The 21,500-nt window shown below is 37.3% G+C and overlaps 1 protein-coding gene across 4 annotated transcripts in view; it reads left to right on the forward strand.

Moving 5' to 3' along the window:
* The window catches only part of NR6A1 (nuclear receptor subfamily 6 group A member 1), a 226,694-nt gene that overhangs the window by 27,327 nt on the left and 177,867 nt on the right, over window positions 1-21,500 (forward strand). For all 4 annotated transcript variants that reach the window (XM_086325243.1, XM_086325244.1, XM_086325245.1 and 1 more), the window contains exon 2: window positions 5,481-5,522. In XM_086325243.1, coding sequence (XP_086181369.1) covers window positions 5,481-5,522 — 42 coding nt within the window. The remainder of the gene's footprint in view (window positions 1-5,480; window positions 5,523-21,500) is intronic.

The following is a 21,500-nucleotide window of genomic DNA, read 5'->3' on the forward strand; positions in this document are numbered from 1 at the left end:
GGATATACCTTAGCCTTTGGCTTGGGATATTTAGGGGTGAGACCAGATTTGACTGAGAGAAGGACACAGTTTCATTGGGAACCTAATCATGATGGGGGGTGGGGTGGGTGGGGCACAAAACAGATGGGAAATTGATATAAATGACTAAATGTTGGTCCGGAAAGGAGCAAAATGGCTCTTGTGTATCAGTACAAATCCAGGGTAGAGATTTTTAGCTTTTTTCACGGGGAGAATGGAAAACAAAATTTTCTAAAACCTGAATTCATGGTCAGTAGCCATGACCATAATTTGGTGTGAAAATCAGAGAACTGAGATCATAGGGTAGGGAACCTAATTAAGCAGAGGAGTTTAAAAATCCTTTTAGATCCTTTATTTCTGGAAGCTCTGCTTCACTTCATATCTCACATTTTAAGGTATATGAAACTTGGAATTGCAGTTGACTAGGAGAAATAATGTTATATCTCATATTTAATTAAAACATTTAATCTGATATTAGTATGTGGTTTCTGTTCTGGGGAAAGGTGAGATGTTGGATTAGAATTACAGAATTTTGCATTTTTAAGGGCCTTACCTTAATTTTTGCCTGTGGACTTCAAAATAGACTGGCAGAATCCTCACCAACATTCAAGTCTCTGTTGCACCATGCTGCTTTCCTCTAGTCAAATTGAAACATTCCTAGAGTAATATTTAACTTGCTTTTGTAAAAGACACAGTAGATTATAGTTAGCTGATGTTTGGGCTTGAATTTATTAACTGGCATTACCCACAAGCTTTTGTTTGTTCACATTTGGAAAAAAAAAGAATACTCAGAGTTTATTTAAGATCCTTTTGTGGTAAATGTGTAACTTTATAGCCAAAAATATAAATTAAAAAAATCAATATTTAAAAAATTTGTTAACGGTAGCCAATCATAGATTGAGGAGTCACTTCTTTTTGCCAAATTCTCTCCTATTGGAGAAAAGCTTGTGAACTGGATCTTCCTTTGTTTCAAAGAAAATTCCTAGACTTGGAGCTAGAGATTGTATTAAAGAATTGTATTCTTCCTTTGTATTAAAGAAAATTCCTAAACTTGGAGCTCTTGCCATAAAGTAGTTTATTTATTTATATATACTTACCAAATTTTGTTGACTGGCAGGATCCTGACCAAGATCCAAGCCTCTGTTGCACCATGAGACTCACAACAATTGAACAATATGGTTATTTTTATCCCCATTTCAGGAATTAGCTCTTGGGTAGTTAATTAAACAAAAACAGTGGCAAATCTGGGATTTGACTCCAACTCAGACCCATGCCCTTTTTCTCTATGCTTCTAAGCTGAACTGCGGTAGCTGAATATATGGGCTTCACTGGTGGCTCAGAGGTAAAGCATCTGCCTGCCAGTGCGAGAGACACAGGTTCGTTCGATCCCTGGGTCAGGAAGATCCCCTGCAGAAGGAAATGGCAATCCACTCCAGTATTCTTGCCTGGAAAATCTTACAGACAGAAGAGTCTGGTGGGCTACAGTCCATGGGGTCACAAAGAGTCGAGCGTGACATCAACTAAACAACAAAAACAACAACTGAAAACATACAAACCTTGCTCTAAATTTCAGATTGCTTATGAACATGCTGACTGAGTGGTATATCTGTCATTTTAGGAGCCAGTCTGTTTCTTTTTTATTTTTGGCTGGGTCTTTGTTGCTGTATGCACGCATGCTTTCTCTTTGCAGCAGGTGGGGGCTTCTCTTTGTTGCAGTGCGCAGGCTTCTTACCGTGGTGGCTTCTCTTGTTGCAGAGCACAAGGCTCTAGGCATGAAGGCTTTAGTAGTTGCAGCATGCAGACCCGGTTGTTTCTGCTTTCTGGCTCTAGAATGCCAACTCAGTAATTGGGGTGCATGGGCTTAGTTGCCTCTCAGCATGTGGGATTGTCCAAGACCGGGGATCGAACTGGTGTCTCTTGTGTTGCAAGGCAGATTCTTAACCACTGGACTACCAGGGAAGCCCCCAATCTGTGTTTCTTGACTCTCCCTTTTTAAAGCAATTTAAGCCACCAGCCAAAGGCTCTAGATTTCTCAGAATATTTCCCTAATCTGTTTAATGTGTTATATTCTGTGAGGCAGGAGGTTTGGGGGTTATTTTTGTGTTTTTAGGTGGCTTAGGAGTCTGCTTTTTACTGAACAATTCTGATATCCTTTCTTTGCCTTTGTGTTGAATTGAATTCAACACATAGAGGGGTTACTTCTAGCAGTGGTTTGGGTTCTTGTAGCTAGAAACTCTTTTGCTAGCCAGATCTGGTTTCTGAGAATCTGGGTAAGACTGTTTGAGAATGGTAGCCAGATATAGCCATTCCATTGACTTGTTGTCAGGAGGTAGGATTAACATTGTTCTCTGTATCTCCTCAGACCTCCTCTGTTAGTAATGATCTGTAAAGCCAGAGACAACATTATTAGCCAGTGGTCTCTGGGCTGGATAGAGGGAATATATAGACATGGTTACTGAATTTCATAATCAGGGATCTTTTGTGACCACTGGAGGAATTTGTTTCAAGGCAAATATAAAGAGTTCTTCTTTTCCTCAGGAGTAACATACTACCTCTGGAATTATTGTATCAAGCAGTTTATAGGCACAAAATATAAAAAAAGGTTCAAGAATCACAGCAAGTAACTAAACTATGTTAGTAACGTTAGGGGATTCCATTCCAGGTCTTTGAGGATGATGTCATGAGTGAATTAATAGTTAACTCTCCTATAATCTGCTCTTTGGTGTCATAGATACAGCCTTGTCTTGGACCCTTGGGGTTAGTTAGTAGCAACTCACATATATTGAGCTTTGACTTTGTCAAGTACTGTGTAAAGTCTTTACATGCACTGTCTCATTTAATCCTTTTAACAGACCTATCAGGTAAATGCTGTTAATTTCAGTTTATAGCAGGGCTAGGGTCCATCCTACTTGGGTCGTATCAGCTGAAAGTGTAAAAGGGCTAAGTCTCTAAAGGAAAATCAGAATGCCATTAACAGAAGGGGGAGTGATTGCTAGGCAGGTAAAAGCAATAGATGCCCACTTTAACTGTTTTTCTTAGTACTGCCTTTGTTTTTTTAGTCACTCCCTCTTTATTTGTGTTTGATCTAGTTATTTTGAGTTCCAAATGTTGTTTTCAGAAAATGTTGTTAGACTTTGTCTTTCTTGAAACCCAGTATAGTTCTTTCACTTAATGTCCAGAATCTGAGGTCCAGAATATAAGCAGTTACTTGCCTACATCATATGACTAAACCAAAAGTGGCTTTTGAACTATAACTTTCCCATTATACTATTCTACCTTCCCATGTTTTTGTCCTATTTTTGACTCAGTTTATGTTAAGTGTATGCTTATTCTCAGTTTCATTTCTGGCAGAATGTTCAATATTGGACCCATGTGTAATGATGAGTGATTTCCTTATTGCCTGGCATCTCTCTACAGCTTTTCTGATCCCCAGGCGTTTATATAGAGAAGATTTAAAGTCGCTCTAAGGTGATCCTTTTTAGGCATATCAGTCACTTTAGCACCTTCCAAACTCTGGTTTTCCAGATCAGATTTCCTCACTTAGACATTCCACACACTTTTCAGGCCAGACTTAGATTTTCTGATCCTGTGACTTTCTTCCCTTGATCTAGAGACAGGGTAGTGTTTTCTGTTTTGTTCATCCTACATTTGAACACCTTACATTTTGTATCAGTGGCAACTGTTGTGGGCATAGAAACAGTTCTGTGGATGGATGAGGCACTGTTACTACGCTTGAAGAATTCACTATCTTGTGAAGGAGGCAGTTATTTAAGTTGTGAGCACGGGAGAAGCATCTCCTGTTTTCCACGTTTCATTGAAGGATGATGAGTAGTTCTTTACCAAGTGAAGGAGGAGGAAGCGCAGAAAGACAAGGAATGTGGTTTGTTTGGTGAGTGTTTAGGATTGCAAGGACTTTGAAAGTGGTGTTTAAACAGTCTGCTATTTGAATCCTTCTCCACATGACTCCCAGTTGCTCTTTTGGCTTCTGGTTGCCTGACTCTGATGACACAAAATACTCTTGTAACCATCTAGTCCTAGTTTTGCACCATTATTTTTGAGTTTACCATTGAGATACTACAGTTGATATTTATTGAACAGCTGCTTTGTACTAGGCTTGTGAGAGATAATGGGGATACAGCTGTGAACGAGACAGGCCAGGTTCCTTCCCCTAGGATGGTGGAACATTATTAGTGGAACAGCCTCATAGTGGCATCAGACATTGAACAAGTAATTCTTTGTTGATGAGTGTACAAAGCATTGTAGATAGTTATTATAGGGAGCTTTGACCTTTTGTATGAGGTGAGGGTAAAGGAGGCAAGAAAAAGCTTTTCTGAGGAAATATTTAAACTGAGGATGGGTCAAAAACAAACTGGAGAGAGTAAGCAGTCATTCCAGGAAAACAGAACTTTGGTCAACTGTGTATTGAACCCCTATTGTCTATTTGGCACTCACTGTGCTTGATTTTTCTCTTCAGTGTGATAGTTGTACACCAATCGGAAAGATGTAGCTTAGAGTTTTGGGGCCTGAAATGTGCTTTGAGGGCTGTTTATTCCAACCTGAATAGCATACATTAATGGAAGAATTGCTTCTATTTGTGTGTATAGGTAAAATTCTTTGGCAGTTATGAAAATTTTAAGTAAAATTACCCTGTTTGATGTTTTATAAGTTCATTTTTTTTGTTTTTATAAGTTCATATATTTTGCTTTCTTTTGGAAAATAATTGATAGTATAAGTAGAACATGACAAATATTAAATGCATTGTAAATTTACTACGAAATATGATAGCTGGTAAAGAATCCACCTGCAATGCAGGAGACCCCAGTTCAATTCCTGGGTCAGGAAGTTCTCCTGGAGAAGCAATAGACTACCTACTCCAGTATTCTTGGGCTTCCCTGGTGGCTCAGTTGGTAAAGAATCTGTCTGTAGTGCGGGAGACCTGGGTTCGATCCCTGGGTTGGGAAGATCCCCTGGAGAAGAGAGAGGCTACCCACAGTATTCTGGCTTGGAGAATTCCATGGACTGTGTAGTCCATGGGATTGCAAAGAGTTGGACATGACAGAGCAACTTTCAACATGTGTATTACATATGTATGCATATTGCGCATGTTTTATTGTAACTAACTTTGGCATGCTTATTCATAGTTACTTATACTGTTGTTTATTGAGCTCCTCTGTGCCAGAGACTGTGCTAACTAATAAGCATTTTATGTCATTATCTCACTTAATCCTCATTACTGCTCCATGAGAAGTGCTGTACCATCTCCATTTTTAAATATAAAAATGATGAAATGGAGGCTCAAAGAAGGATCTACAGTAGCTAAATGTTATAGAGCCAGGATTCAAATCCAAATTTGACTTATGAGTCTGGATGTTTTTTTTCACTGTATGATACTTTTCATATTTGGAGGCACCTTGGAGTAATTCATGAATTATAATCTTTTTTTCCTGTTTTTTTCTCTTCAGGCTTTTGTCAGGATGAATTGGCAGAGCTCGACTCAAGCACTAGTAAGTTCTAAATGTTCCCCAGTGTTAATGGATAAGAAAAGTATGTGTGTGTGTACTTTTAAATGTATAACTTAAGGTGTCATTTATACGCCTATTCACAGATTTTATTTCACTTTATGATTATGGGGAAGACATTCTCTTTTCTACTTATATTTTATTTTTCTTCTCCTAATACTTTTTGGTGGTCGGACTCTAGCCATTTAATAGAAAATTTTTTGCTGAAAATTTCTGTTTAATGCTAGTCTTGTTTTTCATCATCCCATGAAGGTACCACTGACAAAAATTGTGCTTTCGTTTGTGTACACATACAAGCATGTGTATGTACCACAGCCACGTTTTAAAAGTATTGACTAATTTTGACATTTCTTTCAAAGAAGGATTAGGTACAGGTTTAGATATTTATAGATGATAACCTTCATACCACAGTTTAATTTCTAAGCATCTTCATCTGCATTCTTAAGTTTAAGGTACGAGAATGACCATTTCAAAGTCTTAATTAAATGATGCTTTTCATCTGTGTTTATAGTGCTCTCATAATGTCACAGACACCATTCTGGGTTATGGACATGGGAATATTCAGTGTATACACATATTATTTTGCCATAATACTAAAAGGTCAAATGGTACTTTAGATTGAGACTCTAGGAAATGATCTAGAGTTATTTTTTCTAGTTCTTGTATTTTTTAGGGTTATGGGGCTGGTTATTTGTTACCATTCTTTTGCTGAGTTAAGCGATAAAGTTCACCTTCTCACCATCCTGACTAACATCTGTGGACCTTCTCATATTTTCCTCACACACCTTAATAGTATAAAATTCATGTTTGTTCAACTAATAGTTACTAATTGCAAAACAAAAGTAAGTCTCATAATGATTATCAAACATTAAGGAAATAGGTTTTTCTTTCTAGAAGTTATAAAGTTCTGAATCAGCTTTGTAGGTAATACCAGATATTACCTACAAAGTTGGATATCCAACTTTGGATTATAGGTTTGGTTTACCCCACCTTCCTACCTCACATCCCAGTACCTATGAGGGAACACACTATTTTCACTTTGTCTTTCTTTTATGAATAGCTGTCATTTAGGAGGAGGAAAAGGTAAATTCTTGAGTCATGGGCCTTTCTTAGAAGCACTTCTTAGAATTTGTCGTTTTTGGCTGCTCTGGGTCTTCCTCGGGGCGCATGGGCTTTCTCTAGTTGTGGCAAACGGGCTACTCTCTAGTTGGAATAAATGGGCTTCTCATTGCAGTGGCTTCTTTTGTTGCAGAGCATAGGCTCTAGGTATGCAGGCTTCAGTAGTTGTAACCCTCAGGCTCAGCAGTTGTGGCACTGGGCCTAGTTGCTCTCTGGCACATGGGATCTTCCTGGACCAGGGAGTGAACTTGTGTCCTCTGCATTGGCAGGCAGACTCCCAGCCTCTGGACCACCAGTGGGAAGCCCCACTTAGAAGAATTTTTTAACACTAGGAAAGATACTGACATGCCTTGTGATCTTTCAGATAGAACTACACATAAAACAAGCCAGATAGTTGAGAACTCAATTTAATATTGAATGTTTTCTGCTCAGGCCTAGTTCTAGGCTCCAGGGATACAAAAATAAATCTAAGTCCCATTCTCATTTGTTAACAGTCTATCAGAAAACCTTTCCTAGTCTGAAATTATTTAAAAATACTCTTTTTTAAGCATATGGGAGCCAAATTTATTCTTCATTTAGTAGCAATTAGAAATATTCATGCCCATCTTCTAGGAAAGGTACTTGATATTCTTAGGAAGATTATTTTTGGATTTTTCTTCCTGCTGGCCCAAGTAATTCTAACTCATTTAACATTTCTGCATAGAATCCCTGTCTAGATTTGTGCTTTATAGATCTCTCCATTCCATGAGAATGAACAGATACTGAATCATAATTTTATTAATATATGTCAGTATGGAATGAGAGTTACCTAAAAAAATCATTTTTCTTTTAAAAATTGTACTTAGCTTATGTGGCCAATATTTTCAGTAGTCCCCATGTTATTTTTGTGAAGTTACTAGTGTTTTTGGTCTGTCTGTTTGAAATACGTAAAGATCTGACATAATAATGAGTAGGCAGAAATAGAAGTTTATCATCCTGTTTGAATCAGTCTTGGGGTTCAAATGAGCATGCTCAGTCCTATCGAATAATAGGAAACCTCTACTGAAATGGGCTATGCTGCTGCTGAGTCGCTTCAGTCGTGTCCGACTCTGTGCGACCCCGTAGACAGCAGCCCACCAGGCTCCCCCATCCCTGGGATTCTCCAGGCAAGAATACTGGAGTGGGTTGCCATTTCCTCCTCCAGTGCATGAAAGTGAAAAGTGAAAGTGTTGGTTATGGCTGTTGATATTACAAATTCTATGGCTTCTGATTGGGAAGGAGTAAAGTCTCCTATGTTAATACCTCATGACTTTTGCGCATTAGATGGAGGACAGTAGGGTTTTCTTTGTGATGAATCTTTGGAATTTAGAGGCTCCAGTTTCTCCCTTACTCCTCAAATTCCTGATAGGGAAGGCCTGCTCATTCTTGGCTTATTTTGAACCAAGAAATACCATTGTTGCTGATTTCCCATTTTGCTTGTCAGTGGTTGTAGACAGCAAGTTTGGGACATGTGGTATGTACTGGAACTGGATGAGGAAAACCAATTTTGTCCAATTCATAGGCCTCCGCCTCCCTTTTCAGTGGTAGAGCAGATGGGTAGCCATGCTTAGAATATGGGCAGCTGTTCACACTCTGGCCGCCTTCCTATGATTCCTGGGCTTCCTGGAGTCCAATGTTACGGCACAGGTTCAGGCTAAGTTCATTTCTACAAGAAGCATCTCTGTACCCTGCCTATTAGCATAAGCTAGGGACAAGGGCAGTCAAAGGTCAAGAGAAGTTCAAAACAGCATAACCTTTCTCTGCTTCTGTTTCCAAATAACCCCAGTCTGCCCTGCTCCCCAAGTTTTTTTTCTCAGCCATCATGTTTGCTGTGTAGTTGTAAAACTCAAGAGAACAACGACTGACTTGATACAAGGGAAGTTAGAGAATAGAAGTCATTGTTGCTTAAAACAGGAGAAATAATTGATTTATGTTTGGGGGCCAATTAGGCTATAAAACAGGAACAGTAAAGGGACCTATGACTTCAGGACAGCTACTTGCTCTGATTTCTGTCCCACAGACAAGGGGCTCCCCAATAAAGGCTGTCAGCTTTCTAGGCTAAATTATTAATTCCTTTCATGCCTCTCAGGGATTGTAAACAGCACATAATACAGGAAAACAATTGATACTCTTCAGTTATTGGCCAGATAGAGGGTCAAAGGGTAAATAGTTGGATTAGCAACAGCTGTTCTTCTTCCCTAGTCAGACTTTGTCCCTTATTACATTTTAGCAAATCCATTCCTGGATTTTTGGCCTCTGAATAGTTAAATCCATTCCTCTTCTTATAAAAATAATCCTATAAATAATTGGAGAATGGATATTGACCAAAATTGAAAATACTGATATTTTAATTCAGTTTCTGTAGTTGAAGGTGAGCATTCTTTTTGGTATGTGCTAACTGTGGTTGTTTGGTATTCAAAGGGTGTTTCCCAAGGAAAGTAACAACTTGAAGTTTAGACAGATTAGTAGCTTTTTAGCTGTTTATACCATCTGCTTGAGGATTTTCCTGTAGCTTGATTAAAAGACAGAAATTGCCTTTATTTAAACTGTTGGTAGGATAATGCATGTTCATTGTGGAAAACACTAAAAGAAAAATACAAGCCCCTAATTCCATCACCTGGAAATAACCATTGCTTCTTATTTGAGAATATGTCCTTCCAGTTTGTGTCTGAACTTTTTATATGGTTAGAAATCATATATACAATTTTGTTTACTATTTATTGCTCCCCCACTCAGCATTACATTGGGAACATTGTTCTAAGTCATGAAAAATTTTTCATAAATCTTTTTAATGGCAAGATAATATTTCTTTGTAAGTGAATAACTTTACTGTGGTTTATTTAACCATTTTCCTACTGTTGGACATTTCGGTTGTTTCCAGTTTTTTCTTCATTATAAGTAATGCCACAATGAACATAATTTTATATAAATTTTTTGTCTGCATTTTAAGTGAGCCCTTTAGCTTTTTATTTAATATAAGCCAGAACTCTTCCGAATTAAGAGCATGGACTCCAGCTCAAGATTGCTTGAATTCTGTAATCTTGGCTTAGTTATTTAACCTCTCTGTGCCTCAGTACTCTCTTCTATTGTATGGGGACAATGAAAAAGTATTTCTACTTGACAAGGCTGTTGTGAAGATTAAATGAAGTAATAACATGCATTTGGAACAACGCTTGGTAAATGATAAACACTATTGTTTTTGTTGTTCAGTTACTAAGTCGTGTCCGATTCTCTGTGACCCTATGGACTGTAGCATACCAGACTCCCCTGTTCTTGACTATCTCTTGGAGTTTGCTTAAATTCATGTTCATGAGTCAGTGATGCTATCTGACCATCTCCTCCTTTGTCACCCTCTTCTCCTTTTGTCTTCAGTCTTTCCCAGCATCAGGATCTTTTCCAGTGAATTCACTCTTTGCATCAGGTGGCCACAGTATTGGAGCTTCAGCTTCAGATATGAATATTCAGGGTTGATTTCCTTTAGGATTGACTGCTTTGATCTCCTTGCAGCTCAAGGAACTCTTAAGAGTCTTCTCCAGAATTACAGTTCAAAAGCATTGGTTCTTCAGTGCTCAGTCTTTATGGTCCAACTCTCACATGTATACATGACTGCTGGGAAAACCATAGCTTTGGCTATATGGACCTTTGTCAGCAAAGTGTTGTCTCTGCTTTTTAATATGCTGTCTAGGTTTGTCATAGCTTTCCTTCCAAGGAGAACGTGTCTTTCAGTTTCATGGCTGCAGTCACCATTGGCAGTGTTTTTGGAGCCCAAGAAAATAAAATCTTCCGCTTCTGTTTTTCCCCTTCTATTTGCTATGCAGTGATGGGATCAGGTGCCATGATCTCAGTTTTTTGAGTGTTGAGTTTCAAGCCAGCTTTTCACTCTCCTCTTTCAGCCTCATCAAAGGCTCTTTAGTTCCTCTTCATTTTCTGCCATTAGAGTGGTATCATCTGCATATCTGAGGTTGTTGATATTTCTCTCTGTAGTTTTGATTTCAGCCTGTGATTTCATCCAGCCCAGCATTTTGCATGGTGTCCTCTGCATAGAAGTTAAATGAACAGAGTGACAATGTATAACCTTGTCTTACTCTTTTCCCAATTTTGAACCAGTCCGTTGTTCCATGTCGGGTTCTAACTGTTGCTTCTTGACCGACATAGAGATTTCTCAGGAGACAGGTACGGTGGTCTGGTATTCCCATCTCTTTAAGTGTTTCTACAGTTCGTTGTGATCCACACAGTCAAAGGCTTTCGAGTAGATGTTTTTCTGTGTAGCATAATGTTGAAAGTCTCAGTCTCTTTGTACTTATGGCTGTTCTAACCACTTTATTCAATTAAAGTAGCCTGTGTTTCTTAATGACACAAAGATAAATCATTCCAGATGTTAGCAGGTGTAAGTTACTGCTTCAAGTAAGTAGTTTCCTCCAAGGAGCAGAGCTTATGTATTGCTGGCCAAGGCTATTCTTTACCATCTGGTTGACTATTTGGGTGTTTGGACCCCTTCCTCCAACAGCAGCAGGTAACCCAAATGACCCATCTGCCAGCCCATTTATTTAACCTCTTAGGAAAGAAACTAAAGAAGTTAACCCTCTGTTTATTCAAAATAAATACTCAGATTGTGCACTTGCTCTTTGGTCAGTAGCAAGGTCTTATAGAGAGCATGCTGAGGAAGAAATTTGTATCATTAAAGATCTACCATTACCATTTTAAAAGGACTGCATAGTTCGGATTCTTCCTGACACAAACTTTAACACACACACACACACACACACACACATATATCCCCCCATTACTGATTAAACACCTGGATAAATGAGCATTTTAGAAGAGAGTTGAGAGTTAAATTAATGTTTGCACTCTCTTACCATACTGATAGATTCCCACCAGGCAGAGATTCATGAGTGATGTGGGAGGAACAGGCAATTTAAAGCACAGCTTCAGAGTGAGACAACTTAATAATACTAGTTTGCTCTGGCTTCATGTTCATCTGTCAAGTGTTTTGGGGTCCCAAGGAGACTTTTTGTGGATTCTTCAGGCTATAAGAGAGAAATGTACATCTCAGCTAGAATACCCAATTTTGGAATAGGTTCATTCCAAAATTACAACATTCTGTGTTGTGTCCTATCGGTCTATTCCTAGTTGTCAAACTGTATGTTACAATTTTTGATCTCAGAAAACAATTCATATAAGCCCAAGTGTGGTCTGCAGATAATGAACTTAAGGCTGGGTGTTAGAGAGCAAAGAAAATGAACATTTACTGGGTGTTCCTTATGTACCAGGTACTCTGAACATGTTCAGTGGGAGTGAGGAGGGTTGGTTATAGCATTTAAAATTACCTACATTTAAGTTTGACTTTGTGATACTTACCCCATTGTTTCTTTCCCTTCCCACTTGTCTTTTTCCCTCTGATGTGTGTGCCAAGCTAAGACTCAGTTCCTGCCCTCAAGGGACTCTGATTTGATCAGGAATGGCGAACACAAAACATGATCTGTGGCTTTTACTCCATAATAATAAAAATAATGATAATGATAGTAATAATGGCTAATATTTGTTACACACTCAATGCTTCATGTGCATTTTTCATTAAGCACTCATGAAACCTATTGAAAAGATACTATTCCTGTCTTACAGACCAGAGTGCTGAGGCCTGGAGAGGTTAAATGACTCACCCCAAAGTACACAGTGGAGAAATATCTGGGACTTCAGAGCTGCTGTTTTAATGAATCTTCTATCCTGTTTCTGGCTCTCTTGACTGTGACAAGTCTCAGATGCTAATGGAAGAGTTTAAGGCAGTATAATGATTTATAACATACAGTGGGGCCTTTTGTGTCCAGAATAAAGACTATTTTCTAAGTGTCATTTGGGCTGTTTTGCATATATTAGAATTATTTTGGATGTAAAGTAATTTTCTATGAAATAGGTTCCCAAAGAGATTTCTTCTGTAGTTCAGGATTATTTGCATTGTTTATTATCAAATGGGTTCTTTCCTGAAACAAATGAAGATAAGTTCACAAATCTCCCTTGGTTTCCCTCTTTGTGTCACCTTTCCTTCAGAACATTCTGGTTGTGATATTGATATTTCACATTCATAACAGTTCCAAGAGCCTTGCTTCTAAAGCTTCAGCAGAATCTGCTAGGTCACTGCAAGATCACGTCTCCTGAATGTGGCCTTTTGCTGGGGAGTTCCTTTCTGATAAGGATTCTTTTGAATAGGATGGGGGTGGGATGAGATCCAGAGTTTAGGCTGAGCTCTCATCCCCTTGACCTCTGCCCCTTTTTCAGAGTTTATACTGACTTGGTAGGGACTCCCTATGGAGCCAACAGTTTAGGACTTGTTTACAGTTGATGAAAAGATAGTTGCATTCAAAGGCTGTTTTTGGGTCCTCGGAGAGTCATGGATCTCTGCTATTATCTTTGGTGGGTTCAGGGAATGCTTGAACATCTGGGTCTGGAGATTTGTAATAGATGACTAAGAAGGAATGAGAAGAAACTCTGAAATTAGATAGGTTGCTGAAATTATTTCTGTGGGAGCAGTGTTGCAGTAATATTTTGAGAGCAGAGAAAGATTTCTATAAACCTGTTGTTGTTTTAACCAAAAAAAAAAAAAAAGTGGAAGATGACTGTTTAAATTCAGTATATGATAACAAAGAGAATGTGTGGGAATTCTTTGTTTTTTGATGTCTCACCGAAGAGAAAATTTTTTGTGTTAGACAAATGTGTTAGGTAGTGGAGGCAAACCTTGGATTATGAAATCCTCCTTTTTCAGAGTTATACAGAGGTTTACAAATTGGTGTTTTCTCTAAAAATCTTGTGGTTCTCTATGTTGAGGAGAGTATAGCAATTGAATCCCAAATTAGTCCTTGTAAGTCTTTTCTGGGCAGAGATTAGTTAAGATGACTCTTAGCTTCCATACCTGAAGTTATATTTCTTTGTTTTTTTTGGTCCAGTATTTGTTGGAGATGTGAATCTGGAAGAAGAAAAGAAGCATCTTTCTTTAAAAGGTGCTGACAATATGAGCCAAAATTAAGTTTTAATAGGTATACCCTCTGTTGGTAAACATAGGGAAGGATAAACTGCATGAATAATAAGATTCAAAGTGAAAATGTTATATCGTTTTCACCTTAGCATGAAATTCCATGAGCTAAATGTAATCTGGCCTAAAGATCTATTTTGTTTGACTAATTGGATGTTTAAATAAAAACATATTAGTTGTCAACATTTAAAACCTGCAAGAATTTTGTGAAAATTTGGATTTCTGGCCTTCTTGATAAATTGGATGGTTCAACTGTAGGCCTAGATTTCTACATGTGATCTATTGGCTTGAATAGAGTAGTGGCTGCCTCTTTAAATGAGCATGTGCTCAGGTTTGTCACAAACCTGCATGACCTCTTTGATACACTTACGTTTCCTCCTAGTCTTCTGTAAGCATTTGAGTTTGCAATTCCTACGTTAAAAAATAATTGTCAGTGCAGATGAAGATGTGGGAAAATAAGAAGTTTATGAGTATAATCTAATATTATCTGTCAACACTAAAAATGTTTGGGTTTATTCTCGCAGATTTAGCAGTTTAAAATTTAAACTTTTTAAATTCAAATTTGCAGATTTAGCAGTTAACACATCTGGGTATTTATCCTATAAGAAATGACAGGTGTGCAAAATGTATATTCACAGATATTCTTTTCAGCATTTATAATAGCAAAAAAAAAAAAAAAGAATAGCTCAGAAATTTAATAGGGGACTTGTTACATGGATTATAGTTATCCATGTAGTGAAATACTGTAGAATTGTTAGGGAGAAGGTAAATTTTAGTGTAGAAGAAGATACACTGAACTGTTAACAGTGATGTCTTTGGGCAAATGGTATCACAGAGTAATATTCACTATTACTGTGTTTTAATTTTTTTTTTAATTTATTTATTGGCTGCACCGTATTTTACAGGATCTTAGTTCCCAGTCCAAGAACCAAACCCTGGCCCTCGGTAGTGAAAGTGTGGAGTCCTAAGCATTGGATCACCAGGGAATTGACCTTAATTTTTTAATTTTTTAAAAATGAGGTTCTTATGTTAAGAAATGAGATACAGATTTTTAAAAAATCTACTGGCTCTCATTTCAGCTGCCAAGTTTCTAAGGCTATTCTGCCAAATTGGGCCACCCAGGCTACAGTTTCGCATTTAGATCACAGATTTTACATTCAGAATTCTCTTATCTTGAAATTGCTCTAAGGAATGAGGATCAGTATCCTCAAGTATCAGGAACTGTCTTGAAACTCAGCAACAGGGTAAAAGCTTAGAGCAGCATTTTCAGGCTTCTGCTTTCAGCCTTGCCTTCATTCACTAATCATGGCATCAGAATTGGCCTACTTTTTATCCTGCTGTCAAAAATGTAGGGAGCCTTAAGTAAGCTTCTCATATGAGTTGTGTTGCCCTGGCGGTTGCAGGGTTATGTTGCTAAAAGTGACCCTAATGGACATGGTGTAGTGGAAAAAATACGAGAGTTTGTATCTTGGCTTTTGCCAGTCCTTGCTAGGTGATCATGGGCAACCTCTGAAGATCAGTTTCTTCATCCATAAAACAGTAATAATCCCTGTTAGGGGTTGTTTTTTTTTTTAAATAAGTCAGATAATACAAGTGAATTGCCCAGCATTTAGCTGCTCCAGCTGTTCTTGAATGTTTCTTCACTGCTGAAATATATGAAGAGTTTCTAACTTTTTAGGCTAATATTTAGTGAGCATTTACTATATGCTTATGGTTTTAAAACTTTGTCTCCTTTTTCTTTCAACTCTGTGAAGTTGTTTTCAACTTTTGTTCTCCCCATTTTATAGATAAGGAAACTGACAGTTTAACACTTTGCCAAGATCACACAGCAGTTAAGTGGCAAAACTGAAGCCAATGTGATTCCAAAGCCAATGTACTTTTTATCATTTTAAAATAGTGGTATGATTTACTTACAGTGAAATATTAAGTGCAAGATTCAAGCAGTTTTCACAAATGTATGTACCCTTGAAATTCATGTTTCATCTGGATGTAGAACACTGCCATCCCTTCAGAAAATTCCTTTAGGCTTTTTTCAGTTGATCATACTCTTTTGCCCCTAAGAAGCAGTAACTTCTGACTTCTGTCATGATAGATGAGTTTGTCTATTCTAACATGTCTTATACATGGAATCATACAACATGTGCTTTTTTGTGTCTAGTGTTTTTCAGCATAATGTTTTAGACTCATCCATATTGTTGCAGGTGTTACTAATTCTTTTTATTGCTGAGTAGTATTCAATTGTCTATATCATAGTCGATCTGTTCATCTGTTGATACCTAGTCTCTTTCTGGGTCTGGGCTACTAGGAATAAAGCAGCTATGAATATTCTTGTACATGGTTTTTGTGGATATATTTTTATTTCTCTTAAACATACCTAGGAATTGTTGGGTCTGATGGTAGCTTTATGTTAAACTTTTTATGAACTTGTCAGTTTTCCAAATTGTGTATGCATTTTGCAATTCCATTAGTATGAGTTCTGATGGTTCCACATCCTTGCATGTGTTTGGTGTTGTAAACTTTTAAATTTTAATTATTCTAGTGAGCAAAAATGATGTGTTTTTAATTTGCATTTCCCTCATGACTATGTTGGTCACTTTTTCACACCCTTATTGGCCATTCGTGTTTCCTTTTTAGAAATGTCTATTCAAAATCTTTTGATAATGTAAGAAATCATGTTCTTTGTCCTGTTATTGAGTTGTGGATATTTTTTATTATGATACAAGTCTTTCATCAAGTATATATGTTGTGAATTTTTCTCCCAATCTGTGGCTTTCTCTTTTACTTTATTAAACATGATTTTTGATTAGTAAAAGTTTTACGTTTTTATGAAGTTCTGTTTATTAATTTTTTTCTTTTATAATTAATGCCTTCTGTATCCTCCCTAAGAAATCTTGGCCTAACCTGAGGTTTCTAAGGTATTATTCTGCTTTCTACTAGAAACTTTATGGTTTTAGCTTTATTCAGGTTAGTTTTTTTGGGTTTTTTTTTGGTATGGTATAAGATAGGAATTAGAGTCTTTTTATATGAATATTTATGTTACAGCACTTTTTGTTGACAAGACTTTCCCATTGAGTTTTTGATATGCTTGCTGAAAAATAATTTGATCTTCTTATGTATGATCTACTTGTAGACTCTTATTTTCTTCAATAATCTATTTATAATACCACAATATTTTGAATGCTATAGTTGTATAGTAAATCTTAAAATTCTCCAACTCCATTCTTCCTTTTCAGAGTTATTTTAGCTGTTTTAGCTATTCTAGGGTTTTGTTTTAATTTCCTTATACATTTTAGAATCAGTTCATCAAAAAAAATTTTTTTTAAACAAAGCCTGCTGAGATTTTCGGAGAAGGCAATGGCACCCCACTCCAGTACTCTTGCCTGGAAAATCCCATGGACGGATGGGGTCGCTGAGGGTTGGACACGACTGAGCGACTTCACTTTGACTTTTCACTTTCATGCATTGGAGAAGGAAATGACAACCCACTCCAGTGTTCTTGCCTGGAGAATCCCAGGGACAGGGGAGCCTGGTAGGCTGCTGTCTCTGGGGTCACACAGAGTTGGACACGACTGAAGTGACTTAGCAGCAGCAGCAGCTGAGATTTTGGATTTCATTGATCGTATCAATTTGGAGAGACTTGTCATTTTAGAATTGAATCTTCTAGTCTGTTAATTCAGTATATTTTCCCACTTACTCAGAACTTTATTTTTTCTCAGTGATGTTTTAAAAGATTAGCGTTGAGATCTTGTACCTCTTTCTTTAAACTTACCCTTGAGTATTATTTTTTTTAATGCTGTAGTAAATATTATTTTAAAGTTTTATTTTCCATTTGTGTTGCTAGTGTATAGAAGTGCATTGATTTTTGTATATTGAGATTGTTATACAACATTGTTAAATTTGTGTACTACTTCTAATAACTTTAAAAATAAATTCTTTGAGACTTTTTATGTGTGTGACTATGAATAAAGACAGTTTTACTTCTTTTTTGATGTTTATGACTTTTATTTTTCTTATAGCATTGGCTAAGATTTGCAGTCCAATAGTAGATAAAAATGTTGAGAATGACCTTCTTGTCTTGTTTTTGATCTTTGGGGAAAAGAGTTCAGTGTTTCACCATCACGTATGATGTTAGCTATAGTGTTTTGTTTCTTTTTAATTGTGGTGAAACATACAGACAAAATATTTATTATCTTAACATTTTTTTTCTTTTTTATTGAACGAATATTGCTTTACAGAATTTTGTTGTTTTCTGTCAACCGTTTTTTAAATGTACAGTTTAGCGTCATTTCTGCACTCATGATGGTTAATGTTATGCAACCGTCATCACCACCACCCATACACAGGTCTCTTTTTATCTTGCAAAAATGAACCTGTAACTGTTAACAGTATTTCCCCATTCTCCAGACCCTGGCATCCACTGTTCTACTTTCTGTCTCTGTGAATTGGGCTAATCTAGGTATCTCATAGGAGGGGGCAGTGGCAACCCACTCCAGTACTCTTGCCTGGAAAATCCCATGGGTGGACGAGCCTGGTAGGCTGCAGTCCATGGGGTCGCTAAGAGTCGGACATGACTGAGCGACTTCACTTTCACTTTTTCACTTTCATGTATTGGAGAAGGAAATGGCAACCCACTCCAGTGTTCTTGCCTGGAGAATCCCAGGGATGGCGGAGCCTAGTGGGCTGCTGTCTATGGGGTCGCACAGAGTCGGACACCACTGAAGCGACTTAGCAGCAGCAGGTATCTCATATAAGTGGAGTCATATTGTATTTGTCCTTTTGTGCCTGAGTTCTTTACTTAGCATACTGTTTTTATGGTTGATCCATGTTCTAGCATGTCAAAATTTCCTTCCTTTTTAAGACTGACTGATCTCCATTGTTCGTTATATACCACATTTGTCTATCCATACATCTATTGATGGATCCTTGGGTTACTTGTACCTCCTAGCTATTGTGAATATTATGAATAATGCTTCTATGAATATTGAGTGTACAAGTAGCTCTTCAAGTCTGTATTTTCAGTTCTTTTAGGTATATAGCCTAAAAGATCGTATTATAATTCTATTTTTACTTTTTTGAGGAAGCACCGTATTGGCTTTTTTCCACAGTGGCTCTACCATGTAAAGTGCCACGGGTTCTAATTTTTCTGCATCCTCCTATTTTCTGTTTTTTTAATAGTATCACAGATACGTTATGGGTGTGAGTATCTCATTGTGGTTTTGATTTGCATTTGTTGTTTTGTTTTACTAGTTTCACAAGTTCTTTAAATATTGTAGATTATCCCTTATCAAGTATATTATTTGCAGATGTTTTTCTTCCAATTTATGGATTGACTTTTCACTGTTGATTGTGTTCTTTCATATACAGAAGATTTTAAATTTTGATGTACAGTTTACTTATTTTTTCTTTTGTTGTCTGTGTCATAGCCAAGAAATCATTGCCCAGTCCAATGCCAGGAATCTTTGCCCTTTGTTTTCCTCTAAAAGTTTTATACATTTTGGTCTTTGATCTGTTTTGAGTTAGTTTTTGTATAATATGGTAATGTTCATAGTAATTCTTTTGCATGTAAATACTCAGTTTTTCCATCACTGCTGAAAAGTTTGTCCTTTCCTCATTGAATGGTCTTGGCAACCTTGTTGAAAGTCATTGAACATATATGCGAGAGCTTATTTCAGGGCTTTCTATTCTGTTTCTTTTGTCTATGTGTCTGTCTTTATTCCACATTGTTTTGAGTACAGTAGCTTTATAGTAAGTTTTGAAATCTGGAAATTACACATTTTTTGAGATGCCCCTTTATAAGCTTGAGGAAATTCCTTTGTATTCCTAGTTCTCAAAAGGTTTTTAGCACAAATGCTGTCAAATTTTTCAAATACTGCTTCTGCATCTGTTTAGATACTTAGTCTGTTCATATGGTGAATTATACTGATTGATTTTTGAAAATGGAGCCAGCCTTGCAGTACTGGGATAAACCTCTTATGGTCATGATGTATTCTCATTTTTTTATCTTTATTTAACTCATTGTTTTGAACACAGTCGCTTTTATTTGTGTGAATTTATACTAGTTTTTTGTGTAAGCTTAAACCAACTGGTTTTGGTGTAGGCACTCTTCTTCAGATTTGAAGTCTCCACCTAGTGGTCCCTTCTGCAAGCCCAGTGGTGAGAACCTGGCATAATACATTGGCATTTATTCCCACTTTGTCCGCTAGGTGGCAACAGGTCCTAACTGAAGAGCCAAGAGCAAGGAACGAGACTGAAAAATGGAAAACAATGCTTGTAGAACTTGTAGTTAAATGGAACAGAAAACCAAGATTTTCTTTAAAGTAATACTACTAGTCCTCAAGATCTGAGAGAAGGAATGAACCTTTAGCTCATTCCAAGAAACTACTTGGAGTGGAAACTCTTTAATTAGTATCATGGGAATCCATTTTGCTGCCTGACTTCCATTGCTTCTAAAACTTCAAAATCTTAGCTTATTCAATAACTATACAGTTGCTTTTTTTGTGTGTGTGTAATATTGGGAGACAAAGAGGAATGTGATAGAGCTGACTATTAATGCAAAGGGATCTGAGTTTGGGGAGTCAGAGTAAGAAGGATGTGCTGCTATATGCAAGAGCTGACAATCTACTTCCATGGAGGCTGCAAGAAGAGGTGTTATTAGCTCCCTGCCATCCCTTGGGTCTAAGACGTCTTTCCTAGGGTATGAAAAGACTTTTTTTTGAATGTTACAGTTGAAGGTGTGGGTTTTCCTTATAAAAATGGAACTTGGGAGAACAGAAATTTTCCTGGACAAGGATTTGTTTAAGGTAGTAGTGAAAGAACAAGGTCACTTAAAGGGATTTAAGATTCTAAGAAGCTCATAGGTAGAATTATCAGGCTGTGAAAATTAAAAGGTAATACGTGGAGTGAGTTTCTAATGCTCCCTGAAGTAGTTAAGAAGAGAAGAGATTTGAGACGACAACTAGGCTGAAAGCAATCTGACCTATTGTAGCGTGCTTGATAATGGCCATGATGCCAGCTTTTTTGACCTCAGTGACTTAGTTAGCTTATGAACACAGTTGACTTAGGCATGACCCCATTATCTACCTAACCTTTCTATTCCTGCTTTCCAGTTGAAAATAATTCGTTGACCATGAACTATTACATACAAATAAATTTGGAGGGAAGATGATAAGTGTGCATTAGCGGTTGAGGTATGGTTCACATTTGAAATGGCATATACATGTCAAAGTCTAATTATAGTACTAGAAAATTTTAGAGTAAGGATACAGTTGATGTACTACCTAGCATACACAACATGTGTCAAACTAACTTGAAAATGAGGATGCTCAATGAACTGTAATGAAGATTGAAAAGTTAGAATAACAGTAATTGGAAACTACCACATTCCCTTAACAGTGATAATGGGGTTCAGAGAACTGCAAGATTTCCAAGTGATTTTATGTTTGTGTTTGCAGTAGGACCTTTGAAACATTGTCACCCATTTTGTGGCATCCAGGCTTATTCAGTTCAGTTCAGTTCAGTTGCTCAGTTGTGTCTTACTCTTTGCGAACCCATGAATTGCAGCACACCAGGCCTCCTTGTCCATCATCAATTCCCGGAGTTCACTCAAACTCACGTCCATTGAGTCGGTGATGCCATCCAGCCATCTCATCCTCTGTCCCCTTCTCCTGCCCGCAATCCCTCCCAGTATCAGAGTCTTTTCCAATGAATCAGTTCATCACATGAGATGGCCAAAGTACTGGAGTTTCAGCTTTAGCATCATTCCTTCCAAAGAACAACCAGGACTGATCTCCTTTAAAATG

The sequence above is a fragment of the Bos grunniens genome, chromosome 11 (genome assembly GCF_055505025.1).
Source record: "Bos grunniens cultivar Pamir isolate PY7600 chromosome 11, Bosgru_T2T1.0, whole genome shotgun sequence".
Lineage (NCBI taxonomy): Eukaryota > Metazoa > Chordata > Mammalia > Artiodactyla > Bovidae > Bos > Bos grunniens.